Source organism: Hemitrygon akajei, chromosome 29 (assembly GCF_048418815.1).
Source record: "Hemitrygon akajei chromosome 29, sHemAka1.3, whole genome shotgun sequence".
NCBI classification, from domain to species: Eukaryota; Metazoa; Chordata; class Chondrichthyes; order Myliobatiformes; family Dasyatidae; genus Hemitrygon; species Hemitrygon akajei.
In genome coordinates, this window is record NC_133152.1 from 50,927,608 (window position 1) to 50,946,240 (window position 18,633).

General features: G+C 46.7%; 2 protein-coding genes across 2 annotated transcripts in view; both read left to right on the forward strand.

Moving 5' to 3' along the window:
* Nucleotides 1-18,633, forward strand: part of LOC140718521 (uncharacterized) — a 182,864-nt gene that overhangs the window by 114,697 nt on the left and 49,534 nt on the right. The window lies entirely within an intron of this gene.
* LOC140718519 (tumor necrosis factor receptor superfamily member 3-like) overlaps nucleotides 7,826-18,633 on the forward strand; it is a 110,247-nt gene continuing 99,439 nt past the window's right edge. Inside the window, exons 1-3 of the mRNA XM_073032473.1 lie at nucleotides 7,826-7,930; nucleotides 11,208-11,347; nucleotides 12,149-12,233. Coding sequence (XP_072888574.1) covers nucleotides 11,218-11,347; nucleotides 12,149-12,233 — 215 coding nt within the window. The 5' untranslated portion in view covers nucleotides 7,826-7,930; nucleotides 11,208-11,217. The remainder of the gene's footprint in view (nucleotides 7,931-11,207; nucleotides 11,348-12,148; nucleotides 12,234-18,633) is intronic.

Sequence of the window (18,633 nt, forward strand, 5' to 3'; positions counted from 1 at the left end):
TGCCGCAAGGATTTAAACATTCACCACACATTTTTAATCAGGTATTGAAGGCAGACCTAGAGGGCATGCCATTGGAAAGTACATTGTTACAGTATGTGGATGACCTGTTGATTTGCTCCCACAGCGAGGAACAATGTAAGCAGGACACTATAACTCTGTTAGAGAAGCTAGCGCGCGGAGGACATAAAGTATCCAAAAAGAAACTGCAATTTTGCACGCAACAAGTGGAATACTTAGGCAGGGTAATATCCAAGGGAGTGAAGGCGATAGCACCAGATCAGATTGAGGCAATAGCTAAGGCCCCAAAACCCCAGACTGTAGGGCAGATGATGACATTTTTGGGAATGGCAGGGTACAGCTCAGATTGGATAGGAGAATATGCTGAGATTGTGGCACCTTTAAGAAAGATAATGAAAGAAGCAGGACATACAAATTTGAAGAACGGCTTACAGTGGAATGGAGAGGCGGAGATAGCTTTCAATACTATTAAGCAGGAATTGCAGTCAGCACCAGCATTAGCTTTGCCTGACTACGAGAAGGTTTTTTATTTGTATGTATCCAATCGACAGGAGGGTTATGTCACAGTGGTTCTAACACAGGAGACAGGCACAGGAAAAGCAAAGCAGCCCATAGCATACTACAGTACGAGACTAGATGAGGTGGCTCAGGGGTACCCACCCTGTTATCAGGGATTGGTGGCGCTGTACTATGCATATGAAAAGGCATCATCGGTAACCCTGGGCTATCCTGTGACTCTGTACACACACCACAAAGTAGCAGAATTGCTGGAAAGAGGGAAATTTGTGCTGACGCCAGCCAGGATAGCAGCGTATCAGATGCTATTGACATTTCCTGACATAACTATACAGAGATGCACTACCAGTAATATAGCCGATTTTGTCCCTTTAGACTATGAAGGAGAACCTCATGATTGTGTAGGGAAGACGATGGCATTTGCCAAATTGAGAGCAGATTTATGGTCAGAACCACTAGAGGATATAGATAAAAAGGTTCTGTTCGTAGATGGCTCTTGTTATAGGGATTATGATGGAAATCACGCAGGATTCTCAGTGGTGCAGCAGGATCAGTCAAACTATAAGATTATTAGGATGGAATCCTGTCCCCAACCGTGTTCCGCCCAACTAGCAGAACTCAAAGCCCTGACAGCTGCATGTGAAATGATGGAAGGTGAGAAAGTAGACATCTATACTGATTCAGCATATGCTCACGGAGTATGCCATTTGTTCGGGGCAGTGTGGAAGCAGAGAGGTTTTAAAAAAAGTAGCGGAGATCCCATACAACATTGTCAGCAAATTCTAGACTTAATAAAAGCCATAATGAAACCTAAAACATTGGCTATAGTAAAATGCCAGGCACATAAAAAGGGAAACGATGTAATAACAAAGGGAAATCAAGCTGCAGACGAGGCAGCTAGAAAAGCGTCTGGATGTACGTCAGCTGTCATTGCCCCCCAGGTAAGCCTAACTCCAGAACCTGACGTAGAGGACCTAATTGAAATACAAGGTGAGGCAACTTTGGCAGAACAGACAATGTGGAGAAAAAGGGGGACCAAGCAGAACCTGGAAGGCTTGTGGAGCACGGAAGACGGTTTGTTGGTAGCACCCACCCCTCTACTGACGATTCTGATTTCAGAAGCGCATGGGATGGACCATTGTGCAAGGGGGGAAGTGATAAGGAAAATAAAGAAGGATGGTTTTTGGTCACCTTATTTACAGGCTTCAGTGGACTTTGTTTTGTCACAGTGCGAGGTATGCGCACAAAATAATGTTCGGAAGGGAATTACAACCCCAATAGGTCACATTCCTGTACCTGAAGGACCATTTAAACATTTAGTGATCGATTACGTAGACATGATAAAGACAGTGAGAGGGAAAAGATACATGCTGGTAGTAATTGATCGATTTAGCAGATGGGTGGAGGTGGTACCTTCAAGAGATCAAGGGGCAAAGACAGTGGTAAAATTCCTGACAAATGAAGTGATCCCAAGGTTTGGAATACCTACAGAAGTTAGCTCAGACAACGGTTCAGCTTTTATCCAGAAAGTGGTCAAACTGGTACTACAGGCGCTGAGGATAAAGCAAAGATTTGGATGTGTATATCACCCTCAGTCGCAGGGCATGGTAGAGAGAATTAATGGAACCCTGAAAGCCAAACTAAACAAAATTTGTGCAGATACTAAACTTAATTGGGTCGATGCTTTACCGTTAGCATTGATGAGTTACCGCATGCAAACTACCGTAGATTCTGGACTACAGAGCGCACCTGATTAAAAGCCGCTGGCTCTAATTTTAGAAAGAAAATCAATTTTGTACTTGTACAGGCCGCACCAGATTTTAGACCGCACCGGATTTTCGGCCGCACCGGATTTTCGGCCGCAGGTGTCCCACGTTGTAATATGAGATATTTACACAGAAAGATATTACACGTGAGGATTTTTTAACTTTTAATTAAATCCATATGGTAACATAAACAAATACATATTGCAAATGCTTTTTTTCGAACCGTGCCTGTAACGCGGCTACTTTTAAATATACGTTGCGTATACTTTTTTACTGAACAACATTCCAATATCTCCTAATGACTGGTAAAAAATATATATACTGCAGCCTACCAGGAAAAGTTATAGATCGCCTTTAACTTAAAAGCAGCGTTTTCGCTCCGCCGCTTGCCCCCCGCCGTCCCGTTTATCGCAAACCGGCATTTTTCCCACAAGACGCGGCGAAACCGGGTGTGACGTCATAGCATCCCGGGATGTAGTACAGAAAACAAATATAGTTAAAACAGTTCTAATTTTAACTAACAAATGAATTACTAAGCGAAAATATTATAAACTAAATAACTGCCATAAAGGCAGCACAATGCTTTTCTTCGAGTGTTTTCCATGTTGATGAGGGTGAGTACAAATGACTGATTTACAATAATTTAATTGTGAAAGTGCGCTTGATTTATCGTACAATTTCATTGGACCTCTGTGAACTACTCATCAATTTTATTGGTCTACTGTTACGAGGCAAAATGTTTTTGGCGGCATGAAAAAAAACCATGCATTAGCCGCTCCGTATTAAAGGCCGCAGAGTTCAAAGCTGTTCAAAATGTGGGAAAAAAGTAGCGGCTTAAAATCCGGAATCTACGGTAATCGAATAACATGCCTGACACCGCATGAGATGCTCACTGGGAGGCCCATGCCAGTGCCCCAGTGGAGAGGGCCGTATAAGGGACCTAGCTTGGAACAATTGGAAATAGAATTGAAACAATACATGCAGCAGCTAACTATGATACATAGGTCTATTTATGCCCAGGAAAAACAGAAAGAGACGGAGACCGTACAAGGGGAAGGACTGATCAAACCAGGAGACCAGGTTTACGTGCGAGTTTTTTGGAGAAAGTGGAACGAGCCGAGAAGGGGAGGACCCTTTACGGTGACCAAGGCATCACCCACTGCAGTTCAGGTAGAAGGACGCTCCACCTGGTACCACCTGAACCACTGCACGAGGGCAGTCCTGCAAGGGCAATCAGGTGAAGTGTCCGAGGTAAGTGATGCGGAAGAGCAGTTAACAGGAGACAGACAGGGGGGAACAAGAAGCTGACACTGCACCGCAGGAGTTTGATCAATTAGTAAGGGAAATTTTTGATTCTGAGGATGGGCCTCAAGACCCTCAGGATGTGGTGGTGGATAATAGGGCTTCTCCAGATAGTGGGGATGAGCTGGGAACGACCAGTTGTGCCCCCGGGGACAAAGCACCCACATACTCTAGTGCAGACTTGGGTACCATTAGTGGGGCAGATATGGAATGGGATTGGTAACCTGCAGAAAAGAAGTAAGAGGAGCACAACACTTACCTCCTCGCCATGGTTAAAGACACATACTAATCAGTGGTATCAATGGGCAGCTTACACGGCAGGAATGATGAAGAGACAAAATTGTTACCTGTGCTCAAGGGAAAGCCTCACTCAGCATGTAGTTCCCATGCCGTATAACTCCTCCACCTGCACGCGGTGGCGAAGAGAGCACAGGGAACAATGCGAACGACAGTGTCCAGGTCCGGGTAGGGCTTGTTTCATGAGGATTTGCGTTAAAGCAGATTCCTGCTATCAAAACTGTATGAACAATGCACCAATGTGCCCCTATTGGTGTATGCTATATCAGGCGTCCTCGCAGTTTGACCAAAACAAGCTTGCCTATCGCTGTAATTATAGCAGACCCTGGGCTATAAACAAAAGAAGCCAGACACCTACACTGCAACAGCTTATAATGCAGGACCATCTGAATTATGAATGTTTCATGCGGGTGGGCACTCACCCGGTTGGCCATTTCCGAGGCAACTGCACTCAGACATGGGATGTAACCCCAGGTAAAAGACACTTGACGGGTTCCCCTCCTCCTGAGGGTGCAATCCCATTCAATCCCAATCCCAATCTCAGACTATCCCATTAGCAGACACTTGGTGGCTGTGTGGACAGGAAGGAGGTCTGAGATCTACGCTCCCCCTCAGGTGGGGAGGAACATGTACGCGTGTCATGTTGCTTCAGGAAGTTATAATGTCCCCTGAAGTACAGTCCAATGCTAACTTCCCTGAGCAGCGGACTCTGCTACGGCAGAAGAGAAAATATGACCCGGATCCAACAATCCGGATTGACAGTATAGGGCAGCAAAGAGGTATACCTAACGAATTCAAGGCACAAAATGAGATTGCTGCAGGCTGGGAAGCTATCATACCTGTGATAGGGGTGAGCAAAAATGTTGAATGGATAAACTATATATACTATAAACAGCAGAGATTCATCAACTACACCGATGATGCACTGGAGGCCTTAGGGCAACAGCTGGATGCAACTAGCAGGGTGGCGTGGCGAAACAGACAGGTACTAGATTGGTTTTTGGCAGAGAAAGGGGGTGTGTGTGTAATGTTTGGAGAACAATGCTGCACTTTCATACCGAACAATACTAGCCCAGAAGGGTCTTTCACCAGAGCAATGAATAGGTTAAAGAATCTGCGGACGGAGGTCAAACAGAATGCAGGGTTCAGACATCAGTTCTTTGATTGGTTGGAAAGTAGACTCGGAGGATGGGGAGCATGGCTGACTAAAATAGCAATAACTGTCAGTATTATATTGTTGAGCTGTGCGCTTCTGCTGTGCTGTTTTCTTCCTTGTCTCAAATCTCTTGTAGTGCGTGCTGCAACCAAACAATTTCCAATGCTCGTGGCAATTACTGAAGCAAGCTTAGTGGAGAAAGAAACACCGAACATGTATCGTTACAGCCTACAACACCTGCAGGATGAACAGGAGCAAAACGACAGTGTGGGAGTAGATTGTAAGGGCTTTTGAGTCTTTTTCCCTGTCTCAGATACATAGGGACAGGTTTTTGGCTCAGCGGCCCAGGGTAACAGGGAGAGAATACTTTGAGGTCTTGGCGCAGAAAATTATAGTTTAACCCAAGATTTGGGAATAAGTGCTTGAGTTTATTGGGGCTTTTGTGCGCAGACTCTTCGTCTTCCTTCTCTGTGTGAGACCCTCTGGGTCTCAAAGGGGGGATATATTGGAGTATAAAAGTATAAACTTTAACTACAAAGTTAGTTATTTGCTATGCATGTACTCAATTTAGTAGACAAGTCTTAGGAATGTAGAAGACAATGGTGTGTTAATGAGAGGTAGCTAAAGAACTAAAGAAATGTAGATTAGAACATTGCTCAGTTCTGAGTTTATTATTTGCTATGCATGATGTACGTGCAGCACATGTAAAATGCAACTAGAGATTGCTATAAAAGTTGCGGTGTCCGGGGATCGGGGGGGCAATCAGCGACTAGCTCAATGACTGTCTCAGCTTTGATTTGCAAATTAAAGTTTAACCCTTCTTGAAGAATCTTCTGCGTCTCTTGGTCATTTGTAAGGCACGAAAAACCACGACAAGGGCAGTGCGTTCAGAGGGAGTGAGGTTGGAACAGGAGAGAGGAGTGGTGAAGTTGAGACGGTTGATGTCTCGGCGACAGTTGGAGATGAAAAGATCGAGTGTAGGTAGAAGGCCCGGTGGGGGTGCCAAGGAGGAGGAGGTTTGAAGACGGTAGAAGGGATCATCAACATGGGGAGGGGAATCTTGTTAAAGTAGTAGGCTCGGAGACATAGACGACGGAAGAAGAGTTCAGCGTCATGGCGGGCACGGAACTCACTGAGGTGTGGACGGTGGGAGACAAAAGTGAGGCCCTTGCTAAGGACAGAACGCTCTGCCTCAGAGAGGGGAAGGTCAGAGGGGATGGTGAAGACATGGCAAGGGTTGGGGCTGGGGTCAGAGGAGGGTAAAGAGTGGGAGGTCATACAACAAGCTGGAGGAACTCAGCAGGTCGGGCAGCATCCGTGGAAACAAGCAGTCAACGTCTCGGGCCAAGACCCTTCATCAGGACTGAAGAGGGAGGGAGCCGGGGTCCTATAAAGAAGGTGGTGCCAGGTGAAAAACCAGTAAGGGGGAAAGATCAAGGGGTGGGGGAGAGGATAGATAGATAGATACTTTATTCATCCCCATGGGGAAATTCAACTTTTTTTTCCAATGTCCCATACACTTGTTGTAGCAAAACTAATAACATACTATACTTAACTCAGTAAAAAAAAATGATATGCATCTAAATCACTATCTCAAACAGCATTAATAATAGCTTTTAAAAAGTTCTTAAGTCCTGGCGGTTGAATTGTAAAGCCTAATGGCATTGGGGAGTATTGACCTCTTCATCCTGTCAGAGGAGCATTGCATCGATAGTAACCTGTCGCTGAAACTGCTTCTCTGTCTCTGGATGGTGCTATGTAGAGGATGTTCAGAGTTTTCCATAATTGACCGTAGCCTACTCAGCGCCCTTCGCTCAGCTACCGATGTTAAACTCTCCAGTACTTTGCCCACGACAGAGCCCGCCTTCCTTACCAGCTTATTAAGACGTGAGGCGTCCCTCTTCTTAATGCTTCCTCCCCAACACGCCACCACAAAGAAGAGGGCGCTCTCCACAACTGACCTATAGAACATCTTCAGCATCTCACTACAAACATTGAATGACGCCAACCTTCTAAGGAAGTACAGTCGACTCTGTGCCTTCCTGCACAAGGCATCTGTGTTGGCAGTCCAGTCTAGCTTAGGATAGGCAGGAGAGGTGAAGAAGGAATGTAAGGGGAAAGCACTATGGGTAGTAGAAGAAATCAGAATCATGAGAGGTGATAGGCAGCTGGAGGAGGAGGCAGAGTGAGAGTGGGATGGGGGAATGGAATTACCGAAAGTCGTCGAGTTGGAAACTGAAGCGATAAACGGAAGAGTTCACGGATCATAGAGTCAGCACCGAGTGGTAATAATTGTTAAAACATCAGCAATGGCTGGCTACATCGGGAAGAGTGACGAGTTTGATTAGCCAACGGGTAATCGGCTCCGTGTATACCGGGTCATTGAAACTATTCTGATGAAATTTCCCTCCCACATCGCCATTGAGTTTCCCGATTGAAAAATATGTAAAGGCAGTGCCCACCAAACTCAGGTCAGGCGGCATCTTTGCAAAAGAGATCGGAGGGAGAGACTCTGCCATCAGCCGCCGGAGCGACACATTTTCCGAAATATAATTCCCCTCGAACTGAGTGGTTAGCAAAACGATACAAAAAATACACCTCAGATGAAAGTCCTGCTTGTATGTTCAGGAAGGAAGACAAATAAATGTTATGTTCTGTTTCCTGCAGGTTTTATACTATTCCGGAACTGGGGGAGTAAATGACTGAGTGACAGGATTACGTCAATCACATACACGTCAGTGATAGGCTCAGCCTCAGCGTTATCCCCGCCCACAACAAAGCCGGGCTCTTTAAGGTTTCTAGTTTGTGCAGAGTTCGCATCGCTCTTCCAATGGACCCGAATCCAGTGTCTGCCGCGGGGTGAAGCGCCTTTCCAGTAAGTACAGACATCGCTTAACCGTCTGGGACAAGTCCCTTCGTTCGGTCGGTTTGGAGCCGGTTTCTGATCGGGGTCGGTCTGAGGAGACACAGAGAGACGGGACGAGGGGAGGGGGTTCCTGATCCGCCCAGCTCGCCTTTGTTTATTTCTCCCTTTTCGACCGGGCGGTGGGAATGTTCGCGGTGCGGGCCGTGTTTATGCGATATTGCGAGCGCCGTGAGGCTTCCACTTGGCGCCAAGAACCGATCTGCCGAGCGGTGGCCGGTTCACTGACAGACGAGGCCGTTTTCCAGCTGGCACCGTTTGAGGGGCGGGGGTGGGGACGTGAACAGAGCGCCCTCTGGTGGCGGGATTACTCACCGCCGGGCGACTGCCGGTGGGGGAGGAGTCGCGGTTGTCCTATGGCAGCGGGATTACTCACCGCCCGGCGTGTGGCCCCCTAGCGGTCGGGAGGAGTCCCGGTTGTCCCATGGCAACGGGATTACTCACCGGCCGGCGACTGCCCCCTAGCGGTCGGGGAGGAGTCGCGGTTCTCCCATGGCAGCGGGATTACTCACCGGCCGGCGACTGCCCCCCCAGCGGCCGAGGGGAGGAGTCGCGGTTCTCCCATGGCAGCGGGATTACTCACCGGCCGGCGACTGCCCCCCCAGTGGCCGAGGGGAGGAGTCTCGGTTGTCCTATGGCAGCGGGATTACTCACCGCTCGGCGACTGCCCCCCCTAGCGGCCGAGGGGAGGAGTCGCGGTTGTCCCATGGCAGCGGGATTACTCACCACCCGGCGAGTGCCCCCTAGAGGTCGGGAAGGAGTCCTGGCAGCGACTGCCCCCCCTGGCGGTCGGGGAGGAGTCCCGGTTGTCCCATGGCAGCGTGATTACTCACCGCTCGGCGACTGCCCCCCCTAGCGGCCGAGGGGAGGAGTCCCGGTTGTCCTATGGCAGCGGGATTACTCACCACCCGGCGACTGACCCCCTAGCGGCCGAGGGGAGGAGTCCTGGCAGCGACTGCCCCCCCAGCGGCCGAGGGGAGGAGTCCTGGCAGCGACTGCCCCCCCAGCGGCCGAGGGGAGGAGTCCTGGCAGCGACTGCCCCCCCAGCAGCCGAGGGGAGGAGTCCTGGCAGCGACTGCCCCCCCCCTAGCAGCCGAGGGGAGGAGTCCTGGCAGCGACTGCCCCCCCCAGCGGCCGAGGGGAGGAGTCCTGGCAGCGACTGCCCCCCCCCCGCGGCCGAGGGGAGGAGTCGCGGTTGTCCCATGGCAGCGGGATTACTCACCACCCGGCGAGTGCCCCCTAGAGGTCGGGAAGGAGTCCTGGCAGCGACTGCCCCCCCTGGCGGTCGGGGAGGAGTCCCGGTTGTCCTATGGCAGCGTGATTACTCACCGCTCGGCGACTGCCCCCCCTAGCGGCCGAGGGGAGGAGTCCTGGTTGTCCTATGGCAGCGGGATTACTCACCACCCGGCGACTGCCCCCCCTAGCGGCTGAGGGGAGGAGTCCTGGTTGTCCTATGGCAGCGTGATTACTCACCACCCGGCGACTGCACCCCCCTAGCGGCTGAGGGGAGGAGTCCTGGTTGTCCTATGGCAGCGGGATTACTCACCGCTCGGCGACTGCCCCCCCTAGCGGCCGAGGGGAGGAGTCCCGGTTGTCCTATGGCAGCGGGATTACTCACCACCCGGTGACTGACCCCCTAGCGGCCGAGGGGAGGAGTCCTGGCAGCGACTGCCCCCCCTAGCGGCCGAGGGGAGGAGTCCTGGCAGCCACTGCCCCCCCTAGTGGCCAAGGGGAGGAGTCCCAGTTGTCCTATGGCAGCGGGAGTACTCACCACCCGGCGACTGCCCCCCCTAGCGGCCGAGGGGAGGAGTCCTGGCAGCGACTGCCCCCCCTAGTGGCCGAGGGGAGGAGTCCCGGTTGTCCTATGGCAGCGGGATTACTCACCACCCGGCGACTGACCCCCTAGCGGCCGAGGGGAGGAGTCCTGGCAGCGACTGCCCCCCCAGCGGCCGAGGGGAGGAGTCCTGGCAGCGACTGCCCCCCCAGCGGCCGAGGGGAGGAGTCCTGGCAGCGACTGCCCCCCCAGCAGCCGAGGGGAGGAGTCCTGGCAGCGACTGCCCCCCCCCTAGCAGCCGAGGGCAGGAGTCCTGGCAGCGACTGCCCCCCCCTAGCGGCCGAGGGGAGGAGTCCTGGCAGCGACTGCCCCCCCCCCCGCGGCCGAGGGGAGGAGTCGCGGTTGTCCCATGGCAGCGGGATTACTCACCACCCGGCGAGTGCCCCCTAGAGGTCGGGAAGGAGTCCTGGCAGCGACTGCCCCCCCTGGCGGTCGGGGAGGAGTCCCGGTTGTCCTATGGCAGCGTGATTACTCACCGCTCGGCGACTGCCCCCCCTAGCGGCAGAGGGGAGGAGTCCTGGTTGTCCTATGGCAGCGGGATTACTCACCACCCGGCGACTGCCCCCCCTAGCGGCTGAGGGGAGGAGTCCTGGTTGTCCTATGGCAGCGTGATTACTCACCACCCGGCGACTGCACCCCCCTAGCGGCTGAGGGGAGGAGTCCTGGTTGTCCTATGGCAGCGGGATTACTCACCGCTCGGCGACTGCCCCCCCTAGCGGCCGAGGGGAGGAGTCCCGGTTGTCCTATGGCAGCGGGATTACTCACCACCCGGTGACTGACCCCCTAGCGGCCGAGGGGAGGAGTCCTGGCAGCGACTGCCCCCCCTAGCGGCCGAGGGGAGGAGTCCTGGCAGCCACTGCCCCCCCTAGTGGCCAAGGGGAGGAGTCCCAGTTGTCCTATGGCAGCGGGAGTACTCACCACCCGGCGACTGCCCCCCCTAGCGGCCGAGGGGAGGAGTCCTGGCAGCGACTGCCCCCCCTAGTGGCCGAGGGGAGGAGTCCCGGTTGTCCCATGGCAACGGGATTACTCACCACCCGGCGACTGCCCCCCCTAGCGGCCGAGGGGAGGAGTCCTGGCAGCGACTGCCCCCCCTAGTGGCCGAGGGGAGGAGTCCCGGTTGTCCCATGGCAACGGGATTACTCACCGCCCGGCGACTGCCCCCTAGCGGTGGGAAGGTGTCACGGTTCTCCCATGGCAGCGGGATTACTCACCGGCCGGCGACTGCCCCCTAGCGGCCGAGGGGAGTCGACACGATTGCCGACCGTTGCTCGAACTGATAGGAGAGCAGAGTGAATGGTAGAAGAAGGAAGTGGGGGGATGAGAGGTATTTCAGAAGGCTTGCTTGACTGAGAACCATTTAGTAAATCCCCAGAGTTGTCTAATTGTGTTTTGCAGATACTAAAGGATGCATCCATTTCCAATGAAGACTGAGAACTGGAAACCACTGCCTGTCATCCCAGATGTCTCACTGTTAACAGCGTTGCTCATCACTGTATGGACGGTCATTGGTAGTGATCTTGAACTGATTTTCACAGGTCTGCAGTTTATGCCATTTCAACATCATTTTCTAGACTTGCACATTGATATTTATATTTATAATTCAGAGATAACCCAGTTGGATAAAGACATCATCTGGAGCAGGGGGTCCTTGCCCTTTTTCTGTAATGGCCCCCTACCATTAACCAAAGGGGTCCATGGACCTCAAGTTGGGAACCACTGGTCTAGAGATACCTATTGTTGTATCTGGAGAATAGATGAAAATAGGCAAATGAGGTTTAAACAAAGCCTGTATTTCGATTACACTGAAAGTAATTAAGCAAATTAGTGAAATAAGATGCATGATGGAATGAGGCTCCCGTATTGTGGACACGGCACAGGATGAATTTCTAATCCTCTAGGTTTCTGCATCTGGAGAAATATCGGAAAACTTTACACATCCTAGTGGCAAAGCATGTAGTTGAATGTGTGGAAAAGTTTATAAACCTTGATGGTAGAATAGTATTGTGAATGTGGTATGAAAGAATTAGAATTGTTTCTGGAGCTAAAGTTAAATTAGACAGTTTAGCTTTGTTAAGAGTTGCTAGACCGGATATTGTGTGGATCTCAATGTTGAAACGTCATTACTTAATAAGCAAAAGGTACTAACAACAAATGTTTTTGGATTAACTGCTGATGCAAGGTGTACCTAAGAATCAAGATTGTGTAAGAATTCAGCTTTGGCATGAAACAGAAGATACACATAAAGTCAAGTCTGCTTGTTAAATATCAGAACAACACAATTCACTGGACTGACAAGCACTTCCTATTTTTTATGTTTTTTTGTCACCTTTCTGCAGGAAACCACTGGGGTCACGTCAGTAGCAGGAGGTGGCACGGATTGGAATCCATCGATAAATCAATAATGCTCAGTAAAAGAAATGGGTAAGCAGTGAGTGGATCTAGAACTATTGTTACTCTAATTGGGTGATAGTATTAGTCTGAAATGGCCTGTCTCTTATTTTGATCCTGAGACCCCTTGTTGTTCTAAACCAGAGCAAGCATCCTCCTTGTATCTACTCTGTTGAGCCTCCCAAGCATTTTGTCCTTTGCAATGAGGTCAGCCCTCATTTCTCTGAGCTGTAGAGAATAGATGCCCTCCTCACTCTAGCAAGTACAGTTATCCCTGTTTGATTCACTGAAATGCCACAGATTATTTAGGACAGCTGTCCATAATTAACGAAGCTTTTCTTGCTAGAACAAAATGGAGACTAATCACCATGAATAATATGTTTTTTGTTCCATAAGAGTATTAACATAGGAGGAGAATTAGGCCATTTGGCCCATTGTTTCTGCTTTGCCGCTTTATCAGGGCTGATCTATTATCTCTACTGGCTTCTCCCCACCTTTGACTCTCTTACTAATCATGAACCTATCAACCTCCGCTTTAAATCTACACAATGACTTGGCCTCCATTGCCACCTGTGGCAAAGTATTCCACAGATTCACCACCCTCTGGCTAAAGAAATTCCTTCTCACCATTGTTCTGAGGGGACATTCGTCTATTATGAGGCTGTGCCCTCTGGTCATAGACTTCCCCATTATAGGAAACATCCTCTCCGCATCCACTCTATTTAGGCCTTTCAATATTCAATAGATTACAATGAGATCCCCCTTTATTCTTCTAAACTCCAGCCCAGAGCAATTAAATGCTCCTCGCATATTCTCCATTTCATTCCTGCGATCATTCTCATGAACCTCCTCTGGACCCCCTCCAATGTCAGCACATCCTTTCTTAGGAAAGGGGCCCAAAATGCTCACAGTACTCCCAAGTGCAGTGTGACCATTCTTGCCTTTTTGTCTCTTGTCAGTATCATTAATGCCAGGATGCTCCACTTGTTCATAACAATGTATTGTGTGTATTCTTGGTTTCAAATCACCCAAGCAGCTCTAAGGATTGCATTTCCTCTCAGGAAAAATGGCAAGTTACAGTATAAGCAGTAACACAATACTGGGTGCTGCACAAAAGTGAAGAACATGTGTTGGCTGTCCAGCGATGACCAAGACCTGTGCAGGAGGAATCTTGTTGTGCTGGAGCAGCTCCACACTCTCAGCCTCACAAATCTTGGTGCAATGGTATGAAAAATTGTCATGACTGGAGACTTCCTTGGCTACAGTGGATAGCCATGACACTTTGTATCTTTTCATGCCCCTCGCTCTCCATGAAGCATTGCAGCATTGCCTCCTTGGCTGTTAGATCTTGTAGTTGATCTTATCTGCCCAGTCTGCTGGAACTGGCTTCTCATGCTGGGGCAAGCAAATCCCTGTCTCACTGTCTCCCGGCTACCCTCACCTGGTTCATCTCTCCTGTCAAAGCGGTGTGGCCACTGTCGACTGCAAACAGTTTCTTGGCCAGAGGTGAGAGCTGGGTGACAGGTGGGGACCAAAGGTGGATGAACTGCCCCTGAGTGGGCATGACAAGCTTGCCACCAGAGGTGCTACCCCTCCCTGGACACCCCATACACCGTACAGAGAATTAACTTCGAGACATTGGAGCATACAGTGAAATGTGTTGATAGCAGCAAATGAAATCAGCGAGGATCGTATTGGGGTGTCTGCAAGTGCCACCACGTTTCCAGCACCAACATCGTATGTCTACAACTCACCAGCCCTAACTGTACCTCCGTGGAATATGGGAGGAAATCAAAGCACTCAAAGGAAACCCAAGCAATCACAGGGCATGCGTGCAACTCCTTACAGGCAGAAATGGGAATTATATCCCAATCTTACAGTTGGTGTTGTAAAGTGTTGTGCAAAACACTACTCGACCAAGCCTGTACATTATATATATTTATAGGGCAGCAATGAAGGTTCTCCATCTCTGGCAGTGTTCAGGGCTTCCTTCATCATGTCAGTAGCTTCCTCTTGAATCTTCGAGAAGACACTGTCAAATTGGTAAACAACGCTGTGTTTAATGAGGCAGATCAGGATGACAAAGAAATATCAAAATCTCATGCCAAAGAGCTTACAATAAGGATTAAGTGGCCACGCATCAATAGGTATATTTAATGTCAGAGAAATGTATACAATATACATCCTGAAATTCTTTTTCTTCGCAAGCATCCACAAAAACAGAGGAGTGGCCCAAAGAATGAACGACACTTAAATGTTAGAACCCTAAAGCCCCCACCAGCTCCCCTCTCCACAGACAAGCAGCAGCAAGGCAACCCCCCCACCAGCAAAAACGTATCGGCGCCCCCCCACAAAGCATCCCTATGTGTCTCTCTCCCCCTCCCTCCAAGAAGGGAAAAGAGGTGTCCCCATTTCACCTGTTGAGGGGAGACACAATAAAACAACTCGCTGATTTATGGTGTTCAAAGTCTCTGCGTGGCTTTTTCCATGTTCTGTGCCTCTGGGTACACAGTCAACAGCAATCCTGCTGCTTCCTTGTTCTCCCATGACACATCAGTTGTTGGTGGTGGTATCAGCCTTGAATCAGCCCGCCTCCAGAGCCGTGAAAATCTGGCCTTCTAGGCTGCATACTTGGCATATCGAAAAGTGACCAAACATGAGGCCCGCAAAGAACTGAACTCTGTGTAATTCCACATCAGGGTCTTCAAAAGAAAGTTGAAGGGGTTCTCCAGTATGCGCTCATGGAGTGAGATCAGCTTTGGATTTGCTCCATTACCTCTACTTTTCTTAGCCCATGTTCACCCTTATTTAACCTATTCTTACCTACACTAGAAGATTTTTATTACTTCTTTTGAATTATCTTCGCGTTTGTACTGTGAATTTTGAAGATATGTGCACAGAAAGGGTCTTAAGATCTAAAGGGCGAGAACCCAAAAATGGGAAAGATTCTGATGGCAATGGAAAGAAGAAAAAGCCTAAATCTAATTAACTTACAACATGTTGTTGGAGCTTTAAAATGAAAAAAATCTCAAACCAGCGTTATTATATCCTGCGCACCTGAGAATCTCACCCTCAGAAGGACCACGTCGCATTTTTCTCTTTACAACTGAAGCTCAAAGTTTCCTGGATGAGCGCTATCCTACTGCTTCAGACTCTCGGCTCTAATAAATGTATGGCTTTCCCAGTACTGGCTCTGTTCTTTCATATTCTTTTAAAGCCTATAATCATCGTATGAAGTTTGATCTTTATAAGTTTAAGATTTTCGTTTTTGGTTACTAGTGTAGGTTCTTTTTATACTTCAATTAAAGTTTTTCTTCGTTGATGTATTTACCTTTTTTAATTTACTAATTTTAACTATTTAGTTTTTTTCTGGACACTATTAATAAATTGATGGTGAATTTTTATTGTTCTGGATAAATATCTTGTTTTTCTCATTTTTCATTTAATTAAGATGACGGTTTGTTTTTCTTTTTTTTATACACCCTTTGTTCTTATACCTCACCTATTTTTTTTGTCATCATCTTCCCATAATGCCTTTTTTTATAACTTTATTTTTAATTGCTCTGGTTTTTAACCGACTTATAATATGTACTGGTGCTTACTCTTTTTTTTCTTTTTAGAAGCTATATTACGAAGACTGTTTTAGTATAGTGTTTAATTTTTTTTGCATTTTGGGTGGTTCTTTTTTTAAAACATATCTTTGGAGTTGCCTTCTGGAGACATGGGGGTAGATTTAGTGTTATTCTTTTTTCTGGCCTTCTTCAGATCCAGTTTGGGGACTTCGTGGGTGGACGGTGTGGGGGGGTCTTTTCTATTAGTTTTTCTAGTTTTTTCATTTACGCTGATTTAGAACTACCAAAATGTCTACCGCGTCGTCACTTTCGGTTCCTCCCTGAATTTTTGTCCCTCTTCCGGGTTCATGAGTTCACAGTATGGTTAACTCTTTATATATCAAAGGGTTGATCCTAGGAAATATGGCTCAGACTATTAATTTTGTCTCTTGGAATACACATGGTTTAAACCATCCGATTAAATGGAAAAAGATTTTTAAAGTATTCCAAAGACTAAACGCTCATATTATTTTTGTATGAGAAACTCATTAGGAAAGAGGACAATCAACTTTTTTTAGGTTTTGGAAGGGTCAACAGTATCATTCGAACTTGCATGCCAAAGTAAAAGGAGTTTCAATTTTTATAGACTCCTCAATTACATTTGTTCAGTATGATGTTATTTTGGATCCAAATGGTAGATTTTTGTTAATTACTGGGTTACTTTTTAATAAAAAGGTTGCTATGGTTAATGTTTACGCTCCAAACGTGGACTATCTTGATTTTTTTAAATCTTTATTTACTTCTCTACCTAATCTAAATGAATATATGTTGATAATGGGTGGTGATTTTAATTGTTGTTTAAATCCCTTGATGAATAGATCTATATCCACTCAGACTTTGCCAAATAAGTTAGCTACTCTTATCAACTCTTTTTTGACTGACTCTGGAATTTTGGATATTTGGAGATTTCTACACCCTAAGGACAAAAAGATTTCATTCTTCTCACATGTTTATCATTCCTATTGGAGAATTGATTACTTTTTTATTGACTCTCGTTTTATTCCATCTGTAATTGATTGTAATTATGACATTATAACCATTTCTGATCATGCTCCAATGAAACTTCCTATTAAATTAATGGATACAGCTCCTAGCAGACGACTTGTTATTATATATTTCTAATCCTGAGAAATCCATTCCTGCAGTTATATCACTGTTGGCTCAGTTTAGTAATTTTTCTGGTTAGTAATATACCTTTAACTTTCCAAGCTAAGTAGACTTGGTCCATAATAGAGGGATGAAAAAAGAAATTAGATTTAATAGGAATTGCTAAAATAAATTGATTCAACCCGAAGAATTTCCAAAATTGAAACCATATTCGTAAAGTGTATTTAACTATCAGATTGTCAATTTGTTTATGCAATTTAGAAAAAGCAAAGGGAAGTGAGGTCCCTAAGATAGAACCCAATGAGAACCCTCGTACAGATTTGGTTTCCAAATTTACCCAGTGAGGACTTGAAGTTACATCCAAGTCCCATAACCAACATTTCATATATCAGATATTGATTGCCCAATAATAAAATCTAAAATTCGGCAGTCAGTCCACCCTCCTTTTTAGACTTCTGTAAGTATCTTTTACCTAACCTAGGATTTTTATTCTGCCAGATATATGAAGAAATTTTAAAATCAACATTATCAAAAAAGGATTTCAGAATAAAAATCGATACCGCTTGAAACATATCTAAAAATTTAGGTAAAATAATCGTCTTAATAGCATTGATCCGACCTATCAGTGACAGAGACAATGGTGACCATTTAGTAAACAAATGTTTAATCTGATCAATTAAAGGTAAGAAATTAGTGTTAATTAAATCCTTATGCTTTTTTGTAATTTTAACCCCATAATATATAAAGTGATCAGTAACCAATCTAAAAGGTAAACTTCCATAAGTTGGAACCTGCATATTTAGGGGAAACAGTTCGTTCTTATTAAGGTTCAGTTTGTAACCAGAAAAATTACTAAACTGATCCAACAGGGATATAACTGCGGGAATGGATTTCTCAGGATTAGAAATGTATAGTAACAAGTAGTCTGCCTATAATGATAACTTATGTATCTCCATCCCATGAGTAATACCAAGAATATTAGGTGATTCTTGAATAGCAATTGCTAAAGGTTCCAGGGCAATATCAAATAGTAATGGACTAAGAGGATGACCTTGCCTGGTACCCTGAAATAAGCGAAAAAAGGGAGATCATTGGTTATTAGTAAGAACCGAGGCTACTGGAGTGTGATATATCAATTTAATCCAAGATATAAATGTCAGACTAAAGTTAAATTTCTCAAGCATAGTAAATAAATATGGCCATTCAACTCTATCAAAGGCTTTCTCAGCATCTAAAGAAATGGCACATTCTGGGGTGTTACATGAAAGAGTGTAAACAATATTCATTAATCTCCTAATATTAAAAAATGAATAATGTTTTTTAATAAATCCAGTTTGGTCCTCAGAGATAGTTTGAGGTAATACCTTCTCCAACCTGGTCGCCAGTATCTTGGAAAAGATCTTAAAATCTACATTCAACAGGGATATCGGTCTATAGGATGCACAATCAGTTGGATCTTTATCTTTTTTTTAAATTAAAGAAATAGAAGCACTATAAAATGATTGTGGTAATTTACCTAATCTAATTGCTTCTTCAAAAACCTTACATAACCAAGGAGAAAGAGTAGAAGAAAAAGAACTTGAAAAATTCAACTGTATACCCATCTGGACCTGCTGCTTTTCCAGAATTCATTGAGGAAATAACACCTTTTATTTCTGCATCTGTAATAGGAGTTGCTAATGTCAAACATTCTTCAGGTGATAGTTTAAGAAAAT